This window comes from Ambystoma mexicanum, chromosome 5p (assembly GCF_040938575.1).
Source record: "Ambystoma mexicanum isolate Mex_15411 chromosome 5p, UKY_AmexF1_1, whole genome shotgun sequence".
NCBI lineage: Eukaryota > Metazoa > Chordata > Amphibia > Caudata > Ambystomatidae > Ambystoma > Ambystoma mexicanum.
Genome location: NC_090930.1, coordinates 422,463,223 through 422,477,261, shown reverse-complemented (window position 1 = coordinate 422,477,261; position 14,039 = coordinate 422,463,223). Strand labels below are relative to the sequence as shown.

The following is a 14,039-nucleotide window of genomic DNA, read 5'->3' as shown; positions in this document are numbered from 1 at the left end:
GAAACCAAGTCATTTATTTTTAGCATCAGCCTGAGGAAGTTGGTGACAGGACAGAACACGTGATGATTTTTAACCTGTGTTCATGGGTACAACTACTTGTTAATTCTCATGCTATTAACGAGTAGTACCATGGTTTCTAGACCAATGGCTAGCTAAAACCCAAATTTACACTTTCCTCAAAAAGCGGGGGCCAAGTTCTTGTCTACACTGCCACATAAAGGCATTGCATTGGACTTGATTTGATGTTTGTCTTGTTGGACTTCTCTTTTGTCATGATTAGGAAGGCTCTAGAGAGCATTGGAGAAGTGGAAAGGTTTGATACACCATCAGCTGCACCCATAAATGCTAAAAGTATGCTAAATGCAACAGTTATCGTTGACACACACTGAAGATCTTCCCAGTAGCAACTCACCTTAGTTGTAGTACTTTGGATTGCTCTTTGGTATATAGATTTAATTCCAATATTATCACATAGACAACTTGGCTTAGGCTGGACCATCTTCAGCTTCTTGACAATTTGTTCAGTTGGAAAAAGGGGGGGCCGGAGAGAGAAGGCAGGAGAGACACGGAAGGATGGTGCAGGTAGACAGGAAAGGAAGGATTTAGAAAGACAGTGAAGCAGTGAAGGGTGATATGCATAGAGGGAGAAGAGGTGAGGAGGTTGGAGATGAAGGCGGAAGAGGAGACAACTTAGGCGGAAAAGTGGGATTAGGAGTGAAGACCGATGGGAGAGGAATGAGGGGCAAAGGAGGTGAGAGTAAGTAGGATGGAGGGAGGTATGGTATATGTGCATGGTGTGTTCATCTTGTGTTATGTTGTGGTTTGAGATTAGTATGCAGTGAGGGGGGGGGGCTGAGATTGCACCAGAGGTTATATAGTATGCAGGAAATGGAAAGGCCTGAAGCATAAGGGAAAAGGAGAAACTGCAGCTGAATTTGATCAATTATGCCAGTTACGTTCTATTTAAGGAAAATGATTTACAATGACAAACATCAATAAAATAATATATTTATTTACTTTTAAAAGCAGAACCACTGCTCAAATATAACAGCCAATATATACACATACTTTGAAAGAAAAAATAGAAGACTAACAAGCTCAATATTTAAACTATGGCACGCTACTGTTTGAATATTTTACAATATGCACATTTATTAGAGGCAGGGAACACATAACATTCCACATGATTATGCAGAACACACAACTGTTGACCCATGATAGTTCCTATTATAACAAAAGTAAAACTGCAATTACAGCAAGACTTCATGAAAATATACAAAGTTCGCTCTTCATGGATTTCAGTCAACAAAATATTGCAAGTGTGTGTTTCCCTTTACTGGTACACAATCATATATCCTTTGTACATCTCAGTGCTATTTTCTTTCAAAAACTAACAAGAACACATTTAACTGAAGAAAACAAAAGTGTTTGTTTTTATTTACAATCATTCCAAAAATGGAAGCATATAATTCTGGCAGAAAACTCGACAAGTTAAACACATAACATTTGACTTCAGCCAGCAATCACTGTTAAACGTAAGACAGGTTCAATTATAAAAAAATACTATAATTCATTACCACAGACTTTTTACATAGTTATAAATAATAAATATAACAGCAGATTCCAAATGATGCAGTCGTTAGCCAAGATATTTTAACATGGAAAACATCTATATAGAGCAACAACTTAGGTCATGCTGCTTATTGTGAGGACACACTGAATTCTGTGATTTTACAGGAAATGCTACAGGAACACACACCTGCACTAGAATCCATAATATGCCAGAGAATCTGCTGATTTAAGCAAAAAAGTGGGCTATCTCTAGCTCAAACAGTTTAAAAGCAACAGAAGTTAACTAGATGGATCTTGTATTTTAGATACTATATCAAAAAATATACACTTGACTGTCCAACTTCTTTGAGAAACACTAACAGCTGTTACTGACCCTTTCAAAAGCACAAAAGGCAGAAGAATTGGCTGAGGAAAGTAACATGCATCTCTTTACAACTGATGTAGTTAGGATTAGTCTGGACAAAAACCTTATAAAAGCAAGAATATACTTTGGTTATGGTAACAATGTAGCATAGATCTAGCCAGGGTACTCCAATTCGCAGAACACACGCTTAGGTTTGGGGAAAATGCAACAAGCTCAGACACAGAAAGTAGTTTACATTCAAACAATTTATTCTGTGAGACATAGGACTTGCTGAGAAATAGCTTGCGTTTTTCCTTAAAACGCAAAACACATTTACTATTGACTTCTGGTCGAATAAAACTCCTAAAACTGTTTCCAATGTATGTTTTCTGCTGTGATTACATTGTAAACTTAATATAAAGCTATGAATTTCTAGAGCTTTTTTCTTTTATTAATGAAAAGCTGCAGCAACTATTGCTGAAGTGGCAGGTCCCAGTTAAAACTGCTGCCAAATTTCACACATTTCTGCCACGAAATACAGGTACTACTGCAGAATTTCAACGTATTGTAGTAGGACCTAGCTAGCATACAATTAAGATATTTGCCCAACTGATGAAACAAGAAATTCTACAACCGACGGTCGCAACCTAAATGAATCTATTAACTGTATTATCACAAACATGAATAATCATGAATGGAAAGCGACCCAAAGCAACATATCATTTAAATGCTACTGAAGTAGAAGCAGGATTATCTACATTTAGAGAGGCTTTGATATCCCAATAATGCTAAAACGGTGGAGAATCGTTAAACATGCAGCACTACAATGTAGGTCTGACCAAAATACGTTTCAAATGTTGAAACACAAAATGAAGACACATCTAAATCAGTATCTCCCATTAATTCTATGGCAAATGTAATGAGTTCTTATGTACAAGAAATCTAATTTTGAGGCAAGCCACTTTAATCTGGGCTTGATATCACAATTTCCACCAAAGACAAAACGAAGACTAAAAAGCAAGGATCAAGGGGCATTTTTCAGAAGCAGCCATAGAAAATTGAGATAAAGCATCAGTTATGCCGTATCTAACTTTCATGAGTATATCATATGACCATCAAAAGATAAAAGTAAAACACTATGCCTTCCAAACAAAGTTACTGTTCCAATCCTCACTGCTCTTCAGCCTTACATGTGTTGAAGTTCGCTCATTATCTGGCTGTAAAATTACTATCCAGGACCACTGATGCTATCCCAATTGGTATCAGGACAGAATACCAGCTGCATACCAACTGCCTTCTGCATTGTACACGATCCTTGCTGGAGGAAACAAATGGTGCAAACACAGAAGTCAATAGATGCAGGCAATGACAGCAATTTCACATAAAGTGGTCACTCTGGCATCACGACCAGTGGAATCTGCCTCCACTGGCAGGAGGAGACATAGAGCAGCGAACGGTGGGACAAAAGGTGCACCACTTTAGACTTTCCCATTAACAATATTTGTATCTTGCTCTACATCATGACTGAAACCCACGCGCAGCATGGGAAGAAAACACGGAACTTCACAGAAGTGATTTGCTTGGCCTGTCTGCACAGCAAGGTAACGGACATGACTTTTGGCAAAATCTGTGAGTGAAGTCTCTAACGAAGATTCAAAATAAATAAATACACAGTGAAATAACTTTCCACTTCAATATGAGAAAGTCCCTGAAGGAATAGATTAAAGAAAATGACATGTAAGAAAGAAAATCCTGATGTTCTTTACTGAATCACTGAAGGTCTGAGGGATCGTCTAGTACCCTTCAAACAGACTCAAGGGTAAAAAGGCCACTGCTGTAAACTGTCAACACTAGAAGATCAAAATCAAGAGAACATTGCCAACCTAATTCCCTCAAGAACAAGCATTCCATTTTCCATAAAATGGAAAAATATTAGAATTTCAAGTTAAAACGTAAGCATGTTCAAAAGCAGAAAACGTGCATGTTTGCCCATTTTAAAACATATGTTACTGAAAGCATTGCACACAGATAGGATTCCTCACATCTAATAAAGAAATCAAACGTTTTGGGGGAAAATGTCCAAAGGAAAAACAGTGTGTGTGAGTTTATAGGTCTTCAAAGGTGGCATAATGAAGACTACACCTAAACAGAGGCTGGGAAGTTACTTGGGTGACAGATCATCCAGTGAAATGAACGACGAACAGGAATTAGAACACGTGATTGGAGAATCTGTTGCAGTGCTGCCTTTAGCCAGTGAATCCGAGGAAGACCCAATACTGCAGCTGCTACCATCGAGAAGATCTGAAGAAAGACTGCAAAAACGAGAAAATAAGTTGACAGCCGACTAATGCAACACGGATATCAAACTTTAAAAATGTGGTTTGAGGATTTCACATTTAATAACTTAAAGCGTGCAAGCTCAGTCCATTTGAAACTACGTTTATAGTACAGAGTTCTTTCCAGGAAGTTCACACTGATTTCCACTGGGGTTGCGCACAATAATAGTTTCCAGAATGCATCAAAAAGGCAATTCATCTATTGAATAGCAGACCATCCCTGCACCAGAGTAGAGATGAAGAGGCCTTCTGGAACTCATTAGTACACCATATTTCATGGTTATTAAGGAGCGACATCTGGAATTGGGATTAGGGAAATAGACTAGCAATCGGTTATTGTACTATTTAGATAAGAGCAATTCTAAAACAATTTTCTGGGTTAAGCAGTATCTGGAACAAACTGAATTCAGTTAAACATATCAATGACAGAAAAGTACAAATCTGCTCAATCCTTTAAAATGTTGCATTATACAAACCAAATTGCAGTGCACATATTTCCCCATCCCCTGTCCCTTCAGCCCTCCTACCACACTCCACCCAGAGTCAAAGTTGTTGTCGGGGATCAAACAGTGAGTTTCTAGAGGGATGCACCAAGTGGGTTAATAGCCATTATGGATTCAGCAGCAATTAAACTACTAACTTCATTTCTCGTTTTGAAAATGGTCAAAGGTTCACCTGATAAGCTAGATGGGTTGATGTGAAACCTTGAAACTTGCTCGGATATGCTGCAGAGAGGAGTCATGGCTGAATATCCTTCGGGCTCGCTGGACTGCTGGTTCCTAAACCTCCTGAAGAGGATACCTCTGTGTGTAATGGAATTCTGATTCAAGCTCTTCCTGGTCTCCACCTGGCAAATAATCATTGGAACATATGTGCTTTAGCCTTCTGGTGTTCTGCTGTACCTTCCTTGATTCTCAGTGGGCTTGAAGTGGATTTCGCTGCTGCCTATCCGGAGCTCAAGTGGCCTGTTACTGCTGCCCAAAACCTGCGTGAGTCTTCGTAGGACCTTGTAGCTCGGACCTCTGTAGCTGCTCCTCTGCATGGGGTTGACCTGGCTCCAGGACGGAGGCCATTTGTTTTTACCAGAGCATCCGACAGCTGGTTTCAAAAGGTCACTTCTGCTTCATCAGTCGTGTACATCTCTTTGTAGGTCGCTTTGAGGGGGTCATCCAACGTCACCAGTGGTGTTTTCTTCTATGAGCTCTCTCCTGGTAGGCCCTACTACAGTAAACGGAACCATGGCCCAAACCAAACGTAAAAGTCAGATTTTACCTCATCACCCTTATCTTATCAGGACTCCTTATCTTCCTTGACTGCTTAAAAGCCTGGTTCACTCTCCTAGGGTCCTCCAACTTCCCCACTCTCGTGTATTTTTATTTGATTTGAACCCTGTTGTTTCTCTTTTGGTTTTGGAGTCTGACAAACTCCATAGGCATCATCTTTTTACGTTGTGACACACATCTTCAGCGCAGTGTCATAGAGAAATCCTTTGGATTTCTGCTAAGGTTTAAATACCTTTTTCTTGGATAAACTACTGTTTCCAAGAGTAGTACAGTGAAATCGACTTTACTTATCTTGTTCTCTTTGTAGACCCAGCACACACTATCTTACATAGAGTGCTGGAGGGGTTACGTGGTATCCCCTTTGTCTACCTTCTCATGTAACATTTTCATGTTACCCTTTCTACAATTAATGGCTGGTAGCAGTGGTTTACTTTTTCCTACCATTGTGTGTTTTTACCGCAGGCTGAATCCTCAGCTGCAGTATTGCACCAATGGGTGCCCATTACGTCAAAATGGCCTGGTCGTCTTTTTTCGCAATTTCTTTTTGAAAAGGTCCTTCTTGAAATTTACTCTGCGCGCGAAGCCAGGTTTGGGCCCTTTGTTCGTTTTGTCTTTGGTGGGATTCACTGATGAAGCCCACCTCTGTCTCCAGCGTGTCTGGCAGGGGAGGAAGAGAGGGAGGTTCGCAAACTCCCTGTGCTTGGTCTCCTTGGTTACAGGAATGCATCCAAAGGTGATTGGCCAGCTGGCTGTCCTTGGAGGACAGGCACCCTGCTGTGTGAGTGATAACTAGCCTGCGAATGAATGGGAGAAATTTGCATAAAAGGCAAGGTCTTTTGCAAGGAAAGCAGAGTCGACCACTGGACGAAGGAACCGAAGTAGTAACTGGAAGAGAAGCTTGATGCACCCTCCTGGACCGTTGGTTTGCCCGGTGAAGCCCTGCTGCAGTGATGAATCTGCAAATTTCTAATCGACTAGAGAAGCCCAGAAAGGACTTCTGCCCTTGGGTTGGTGGGACCAATCAGCCCCAAGATGAACTCGACTGCTGGCCGTACATTTTTGCTGCTGCAGGAACTGAGTGCGAGGGGACAGGAACACCAGAATCGAGTGCATCACCTTTAAGCCGGACGTGAGCTCCAGGAAGATCCTCTGGACTCCCTCAAAGCAGGACTAAACAAACAAGAGCCACCACAACAGAGCGCTGGACCCCAGAAGGAAGGAAAGTCTACAAGGTGTCCATGAACCGCAGTGGTGCTATTTGTGAGTAGCTGAAACTGCGAAATGCCGCTGATCTAAGTTGTGCCCATTGCTGCCGCCGACCTTGTTTATGTTTATTTATTTATATGGGGCACCGGACCAGAAGGTATGAGGGCGCAAACATTACAAGTATATTCTCAGCTTAGTTACAGTGCTGTACATTATTTTACATTGTGAGCATGGGTAATGCGATTGCAAAGGACATAGTGAGGTAATGCAGTTACAGAGGAGACCGTGAAGTACAATTACGAGACAGAGCGATAGTTACAAATTGAGAAAATTTGGTCTTTGTTCTTTAGCCACTGGATGTAGTTACGTCTAAATTGGTGATAGGTTTGCAGTGCTCTAACGGAGGGTGGTAATGTGTTCCAGTGTTGAGCTGCTTTCACCTGGAAGCTATTGCCGCCCATCTTCGTTCGCTTGAATCTGGGAACAGCGAGCAGGTTAGCATTGCTATTTCTGGTGTGTGTTGCCCGTGTATCTAGTTATTCTGTCGGCTAAGTAACCGGGAGCTGCATTGTTAAGGCATTTTTAAGGCTACCTTAAGCAGGATTTTGTCCGAGGTGGTGAGCCAATTGTGACTTCTCCTAATATTCGAGATGTGTTCTCTTTTAGGGAAGCTAAATGCTGCTCTGAGAGCATTGTTCTGTAGGATCTGGATTTTGTTGATAACCTTTTTTGTTAGCACCTACATAGAGGGAGTTACAATAGTCCAGTTTGGATAGTATGAGCGCTCTGGCTAGAGTAATGCAGCTTTGGGTGGAAAGGAAGGGGTTGGCCGAGCGTATAAGCTTGCATGTGTAGGCTGTGGTGGAGGCCATGGAGCTGACCTGTTTATGGAAGGAGAGGGTGGAGTCGAGGTAGATGCCGAGGGTTTTCACTTCCTTGGCTACCTTTATAGAGTTGCCGTCTATGGTGAAACTGGAGTAGTTGAGGTCCAATTTGTTTAGGTTCGTGGCTGATCCCAGGATGATGAGTTCGGTCTTGTCATCATTCAGGCACAGACTATGGGAGGCCATCCATGCCTGGATGATGAGGTACCCCTTGTTCACCAAGGCCAAATCCATGTTGTAATCTCCCGTCAGCGGGATGAGGATCTGGGTATCATCAGCATAGTCAGTGTAGGTGATACCCAGACCGTCGAGATCGTCAAACAGGGGCTTAGTGAACACGTTGTACAGTGTGGGGGAGACACACGACCCTTGAGGGACCCCACGTGTGATGGGGATGGGGTCAGCGGAGGCCGTGGTGGAAAAGACGCGCATGGATCTATTGCTCAGGAATGACTTGATCCAGTCAATAGCTTCTTGGGAGAAGTGGGCAGCCGAGAAGTGGCTACATAAGATTTTATGATCAACAAGATCAAATGCTGCCGAAAGGTCTAGGAGAAGCAGTAAGGCAGTTTTCCCATTATCTCTCAGAGTGTCGATTTGGGCCTTGAGGTCAATGAGAGCGGTTTCTGTGCCGTGTTAGGGTCTAAATCCTGATTGCCGGACTCCTAGGAGATGGTTTTGTTCAAGAAATTTCTGAATTTGTTGATAGGCTGTCTTGTCAAGGATTTTAAGTAAGAAGGCGACGGTGGTGATGGGTCTGTAGTTAGTGGGTACGGCTGGGTCTAGTGAGGGTTTTTTTAATAGGGGGGAGGACCCAGGATTCTTGGAGGTTGTTGGGGGATGGTACCTGATGAGAAGGAGGCGTTGATAAGTTTGGTAATGAATGGAGATAGGTCTCTGGCTGCGTCTTCAATAATTTGCAGTGGGCATAGGTTGCCTTGGCAGTTAGATGGTTTGAGGCGGAGTATGATTTTTTCCACTTCTAGCGTGGAAACTTTGGAGAAGCTGAAGCGAGTGAGGGGGTTGGGGGAAGGGTGTTGAAGACAGCTGCGCGGGGGGTGTCGTTGGGTTTGGAAGAGTTGGATAAAGCCTCTTTCTATTAATTTTGATTTGGAGGCCTGCAACTTTATTGCACAGGGCATTTTGGATGCTGGTGCACCATTGTTTATCTTTCTTACAGGTGTCTAGGGCAGGGATGGGTGTCTCTAGCTCTTTTAATATGGTAAACAGTTCTTTAGTGCTGGATTTGGCATGAAGTATTCTCAGGTTGTACGATTCTTGTTTGGCCCGGAAGATTTCTTTTTTGTAGGTAGAAACTATTTTGTTGAGGATCAGCTTATTGCTATCTGTGGGAGCTTGTCTCCAAATTTGTTCCTTTTTTGCGTTTCTCTAATCTAAGGGCTTTTAGGTGGGCCGTGAACCAGGTGTTCAAGTGTTTTATCGGCTTACATTTTCGCAGCTTTAGTGGTGCGATGGCGTCTAGAGCTAAGCGCATGCTATTGTTGTAGCTTTCAACAAGGTGGTAGGGGTTGGAGTTGGCTCGGAGTTGGTTCAGGGTTGGTAGAATGAGAGGGATGAGTTTTTCCACAGTTATGTTTTTCTTACTTCTAGTCGGGATAGCTGTGGCTAGAGAGTTGTTCGTGGTTGGGCTAGACGCTTCAAGTGTAAAGGAGAGAAGGTGGTGGTCTGACCAAGGTTGCGGGGTGATGGCAGTGATGGAGATCATGCAGTTGTGGCCTGCTATCCAATCAAGGGTTCTCCCTTTGTTATGAGTGGGGGTAGACACTCTTTGGGTGTAGCCTAGTTCTGACAGTGTGTTAATGGCGGACGCTTGGGGGTCTTTAGAGTCATTGTAGCCTAGGTTAAAGTCTCCTAAGAGAAGGCTTTGGGAAGTATTTTTTAAGTTGTTAGAGAGGATGGAGTCGAGGTCTTCCTCGAAGGAACCTAGGGATCCCGGGGGTCTGTATAGTAGGTGGATGGTGATGGTTTGGGAGTTAGTGGGGGGAGCTTGGCTGTGAGAAATTCACATGATGAGTAGTGGTCAGTGGTGTCAGGTTTAAGGTTAAGGTGGGTTTTGGAGATTATAGCAAGGCCACCGCCTCTGGAATCTGTTCTGTCTGCTCGGAGAATGGAGAAATTCTCAGGGATGGCTAGCGCAAGGGCTGGGCCAGCGGCTGCATGAAGCCGGTCTCAGTGATGGCTAAAAAGTCTAGTTCTTCCATTAGGATGAGGTCTGCTATGTCTGTCGCGTGAGCTACTACAGACCTTGCATTGATTAGAGCACCTCTTATGGGTGTAGTGGCAGATTTACTAGCAGTAGGTGTAGAGGTTGATAATCGAGTCTTGTGTTTGGTCGTAGTATTGGTTCGGCTGGGCTTAGGTAAGTCTGTGTGGTTGTTGGAGGGGGTAGCCACGATAGAAGGCTGGGGCCAGTTAGATGATTTGGTCTGGGTAGTATCCCTTGCTCTGGGCTCATATTTTGGGGAGTCTGGCACGTGGTTTGGAGTTTCTAGCAGAAAGGTTGCAAGGTGTAGAGTGGTACATGGTGAGTGGGGAAGTGGTAACCATGCTCGTTGGGCCGGGGGGCTGAGATGACTAGATACGTGGATAAGGTGGAAGATGACTCTCAGCAATACTGAGTATATACCTGGTAGGTACATTTTGGTGGAAGGAGGTGAGAACAGTGAACATGTGTTTACTATCAGCTGGTGGTTCCTGAGTTGCTAGGTTCCTAAGGGCTGGAGGTCTGGGCAGTAGGCTTCAGAATCACAGGAGCATCAAAAATCACCTCAGGTTGCATATATTAGGTGGGGCGGGGCTTCAACTAAGTATGAGAATCACAAAGTAGCTAGTGTCACACTGGATTGCATTGACTAGGTGGGGCAGAGATTCACCTAAGTTCGAAAATCAAGTAAACAGCTAAAACACACTAGTTTGCATTGACTAAGTGGGGGCAGAGATCCACCTAAATTCGAAAATCAAGTAAACAGCTAAAAAACACTAGTTTGCATTGACTAAGTGGGGCAAACCTTTGAACCGTAGAGCAGAAGTCCCCAGACACCCTCCCCCTTGTCCCCACGACTGAGGCCCAGGAACAACAGGATCTGCAGGACTACAACAGGAACAGAAGCCAGCTGGAACCTTTTCTTCAGACTCCAGGTACTGTGAAACTAGGGGTATTTACCTCTCGTTGTGTGTAGCTTGCTTGCTCTCACTGGAGGCTTGCACTGGCTGCCCTTTGCAGAGTTGCTTGCAGCTTTGCACTCCATAAGCCTCCCAGCTTGTAGCCCAACAGTGATTCCTTTTACAACATAACTCTCTTTCACTTTGTGCAAGACTTTTGTGCTATCTACAAGAAGGGCCTCAGCTCCCCTAGACTTTGCCCAATTGACATTGGCTGTCCTAGTGCCCTGAAGACTCTTCTTACCCTCTGACATTGGGCCTCATTAGGACCCTGGCGGAGAGGGTGTTACGCCAGCGTAGTGCATGGCGTACCTCTCCGCCATACTACGAGTTCCCGTAGCGCCATGGAGGTTTTCTCCGCCTGGTTTTACCAGCCGGAGAAAACCATGGCGCTACGGGACCTCGTTGTTAATTACGCCACCGTATTTTACGGTGGCGTAATTAACTCCTTCCCCACTCCCATTATACCCTATGGGGCGAAAATGGGAATGGGGAAGGGCAGAATGGGGATTGGGGATTTACCGCTCCGCCGAGGTCGGAATGGGGCGGTAAATCCGCCAACCCCCATGGCGCTATCGGCGGCTTTCCGCCATGCTTCGCGGTGCATTTAGCACCGCGAAGTCCGCCTGGGTCGTAATGAGGCCCATTGTGTTCAACTGTACCTCCAAAAAGTCATACATACCTTACTTGTATAGCTGGGAAAGGGTTAACCGATATTTCATTGGGGGATTGAGAAGTGCTTACCCGTTTGAGAAACTTGTTAACCTTTGTTTCCTTCCCTAACCTTTTCCTTTTTGCTAATACTTCCGTATTACCATTTAAGTGTGAAAAGTGATATATTAATGTCCACAGTGTTCTTACTATTGAAGTCACCTCAGGGTGTAAGACGTATCTGTGTGCCATCCCAAAAGGGTATCTACTTACTTTATTGAGCTGAAGGAGTGTATTGTTGAAGTGTATTAAAGTGCTGCATATTGCTCCCTTCTAAATAAGGCTTATTTTAAAACGGACTGTTAAATTAATAAAGAATTATTTTAATAAATAAACCTTGAGTATAAGTGTTATAAGGATATATTGTAGAGTTGTTGCATTGAGTATTTAGCTATGCTTGTGTTCAACTAAACCCCCACAAGGCTACGCTCCATCAGAAAAGCGATTGTAACATGCCAAATATGGATACCTTCAGTCAGGAAGCCCTGATCATTTTAACAGTAGATCAACTGAAAGAAATATATAAAGTCAGGAATCTTACTGTAAAAGGAAAGAAAAATTAATTGATTACAAGGTTGTTGAATCACCAATGTTTGGGTAGTAGGCCTGTAACACCTACTAACCTATGAAATGTGGAAAATGGTAATGAGGATGACAGTTCAGAGTCCAACTCTATTGTACAAGAGGAGTCACAGGAGGTAGAGGAGTCCCAGGATAGGAGCCCCTCTTTGCCACAGCCTGCCCTTTTGCCTCAAACCATGTCCACTGCGACCCCACAAAGTCCAACACCGAGTCCAGAGTATGTGTCTCTTGAAACAATGAGACTAGAATTGGAATTCAAAAGGTTGAAAGCTTAAACTGAAGCCAAACATCAGGACATCAAACTCAGGGAAATGGAAATGCAGCATGCTCTTGATATGAAGGGATTGTCTATTGAAACTGCTTCCCTCCCAGGGTCCTCTAGGTCTTCCAGTCCCAAGAGGCCTCACCTGCCCAAAGAAGCAGTGAGTATGCATGATGTAAAACTTTATTTTGGATTGGTTGGGTGCCTTTCAGTACAATCATGGGATTCGATGTCTTAAAGGGAATGTGTTAATTCCTTGGCTTTTGTCTGGGCTCCCCCAGAGTGCAACTGATTCTGTAATGGAGGTGGGTGAGCTTGAAAGACAGGAGTATGAGAATGTGAAGCTGGCCTTGATAGCCAGATTTGGGAAAACTCCTTCCCAGTACCATAAGAGGTTTAGGACCCTCAAAAAGACTGATGGTACCCCCTGGGCTACCTGGGTGTGTGAATGTTTGAAAAACGTATATGGTTGGGTTAAAGGGTTACAGAGTGAACTCATTTCAAGGAATGAGAAATCTTTTTTTATTAGAATCTATTTTTGATGCCTGCTCTGCTGAGCTGAGACAGCACTTGGCTGACTCAAATGAGATTGATCCCCAAGAGTTTGCAAAGGTTGCTGACTTGTGGGTTGTCAACAGGGCCACTCACAAGAAGGATGAGGGGAAGCAACAAAAGAGAATTCGAATTCCAACCATCCAAAAGAGGGCCAAAATCAGAAAAATGGTAAACCCCATGGGAATCCAGGTCAGTCTAGAGGAACCTCCGGTGCTAAACCAGAGGGAGGTCAGCAGAAACCCCCATTTCAAAGAACATTTGGTAAATGTTATGCTTGTGGGTGAACTGACCATGTGAAAGGGGATCCCAGATGCAAGGTAAACCTTCAGGGGTCCACACCGCCTCCTTAGCCTTCATCCCCGAGGGAGAAGTACATCCCTGAGGCAGAAGTAAATCACAGTCTTAAGCAACCACCTCGCGACTGCAGCCCACTTCTCTGACAAAGCAACAGCATGGATCCACTCATTTCTGGATAACAGAACCACAAGAGTGTTCGCACCTACTGCGTCGGCCGAGCCAGCACCAGTCACATGCAGAGTCCCCCAGGGCTCTTGCGTCTCTCCGATGCTCTACAATATTATCATGAATCCCCTATTCGATGACAGACCATTTGGGTGTCTCCTATACTAACTATGCGGTTGACACCCAAATTCTCATCCCCATTACTGGAGACTAGAACATTGACTCTAAACTACTAAACGATATATACCTAATCTTACAAGCTTGGATGGCAAAACATGACTCTATCTTAATGATAAGACAGAGCTACTCCTCATAGGATGGATCCCAAACAAGACTTAACAGATTAAACAAAAAGTTTAACTCGTATTATTAATGGCAACAACAATAATATCTTCAAGGATTTGAAAACGCTAGGCATTTATCTTGACCTCTCACTAACAAGACAAGTCAATGCGACAGCCTCTGCCACAGCCTACACCTGTAAACTAATTAACACCTGTAGACCTGTTTGGTCCACAGCCAATTGTACCACCTTAGCTAGGGCACTCATCCTTTCCAAATTAGTCCATGAGTCGAGAAGTAGTGTGCACTGGCTATCAATCATTCAGAGAATTGCAGTCAAAACGTTATCATTTACCCACAAATGTCTTTCCAACTTTC

General features: G+C 43.6%; 1 protein-coding gene across 2 annotated transcripts in view; it reads right to left on the bottom strand.

Moving 5' to 3' along the window:
- Positions 1-4,002: 4,002 nt before the first annotated feature.
- PABIR2 (PABIR family member 2) overlaps positions 4,003-14,039 on the bottom strand; it is an 812,224-nt gene continuing 802,187 nt past the window's right edge. For both annotated transcript variants that reach the window (XM_069612821.1, XM_069612822.1), the window contains exon 10: positions 4,003-4,227. In XM_069612821.1, coding sequence (XP_069468922.1) covers positions 4,077-4,227 — 151 coding nt within the window. In that variant the 3' untranslated portion in view covers positions 4,003-4,076. The remainder of the gene's footprint in view (positions 4,228-14,039) is intronic.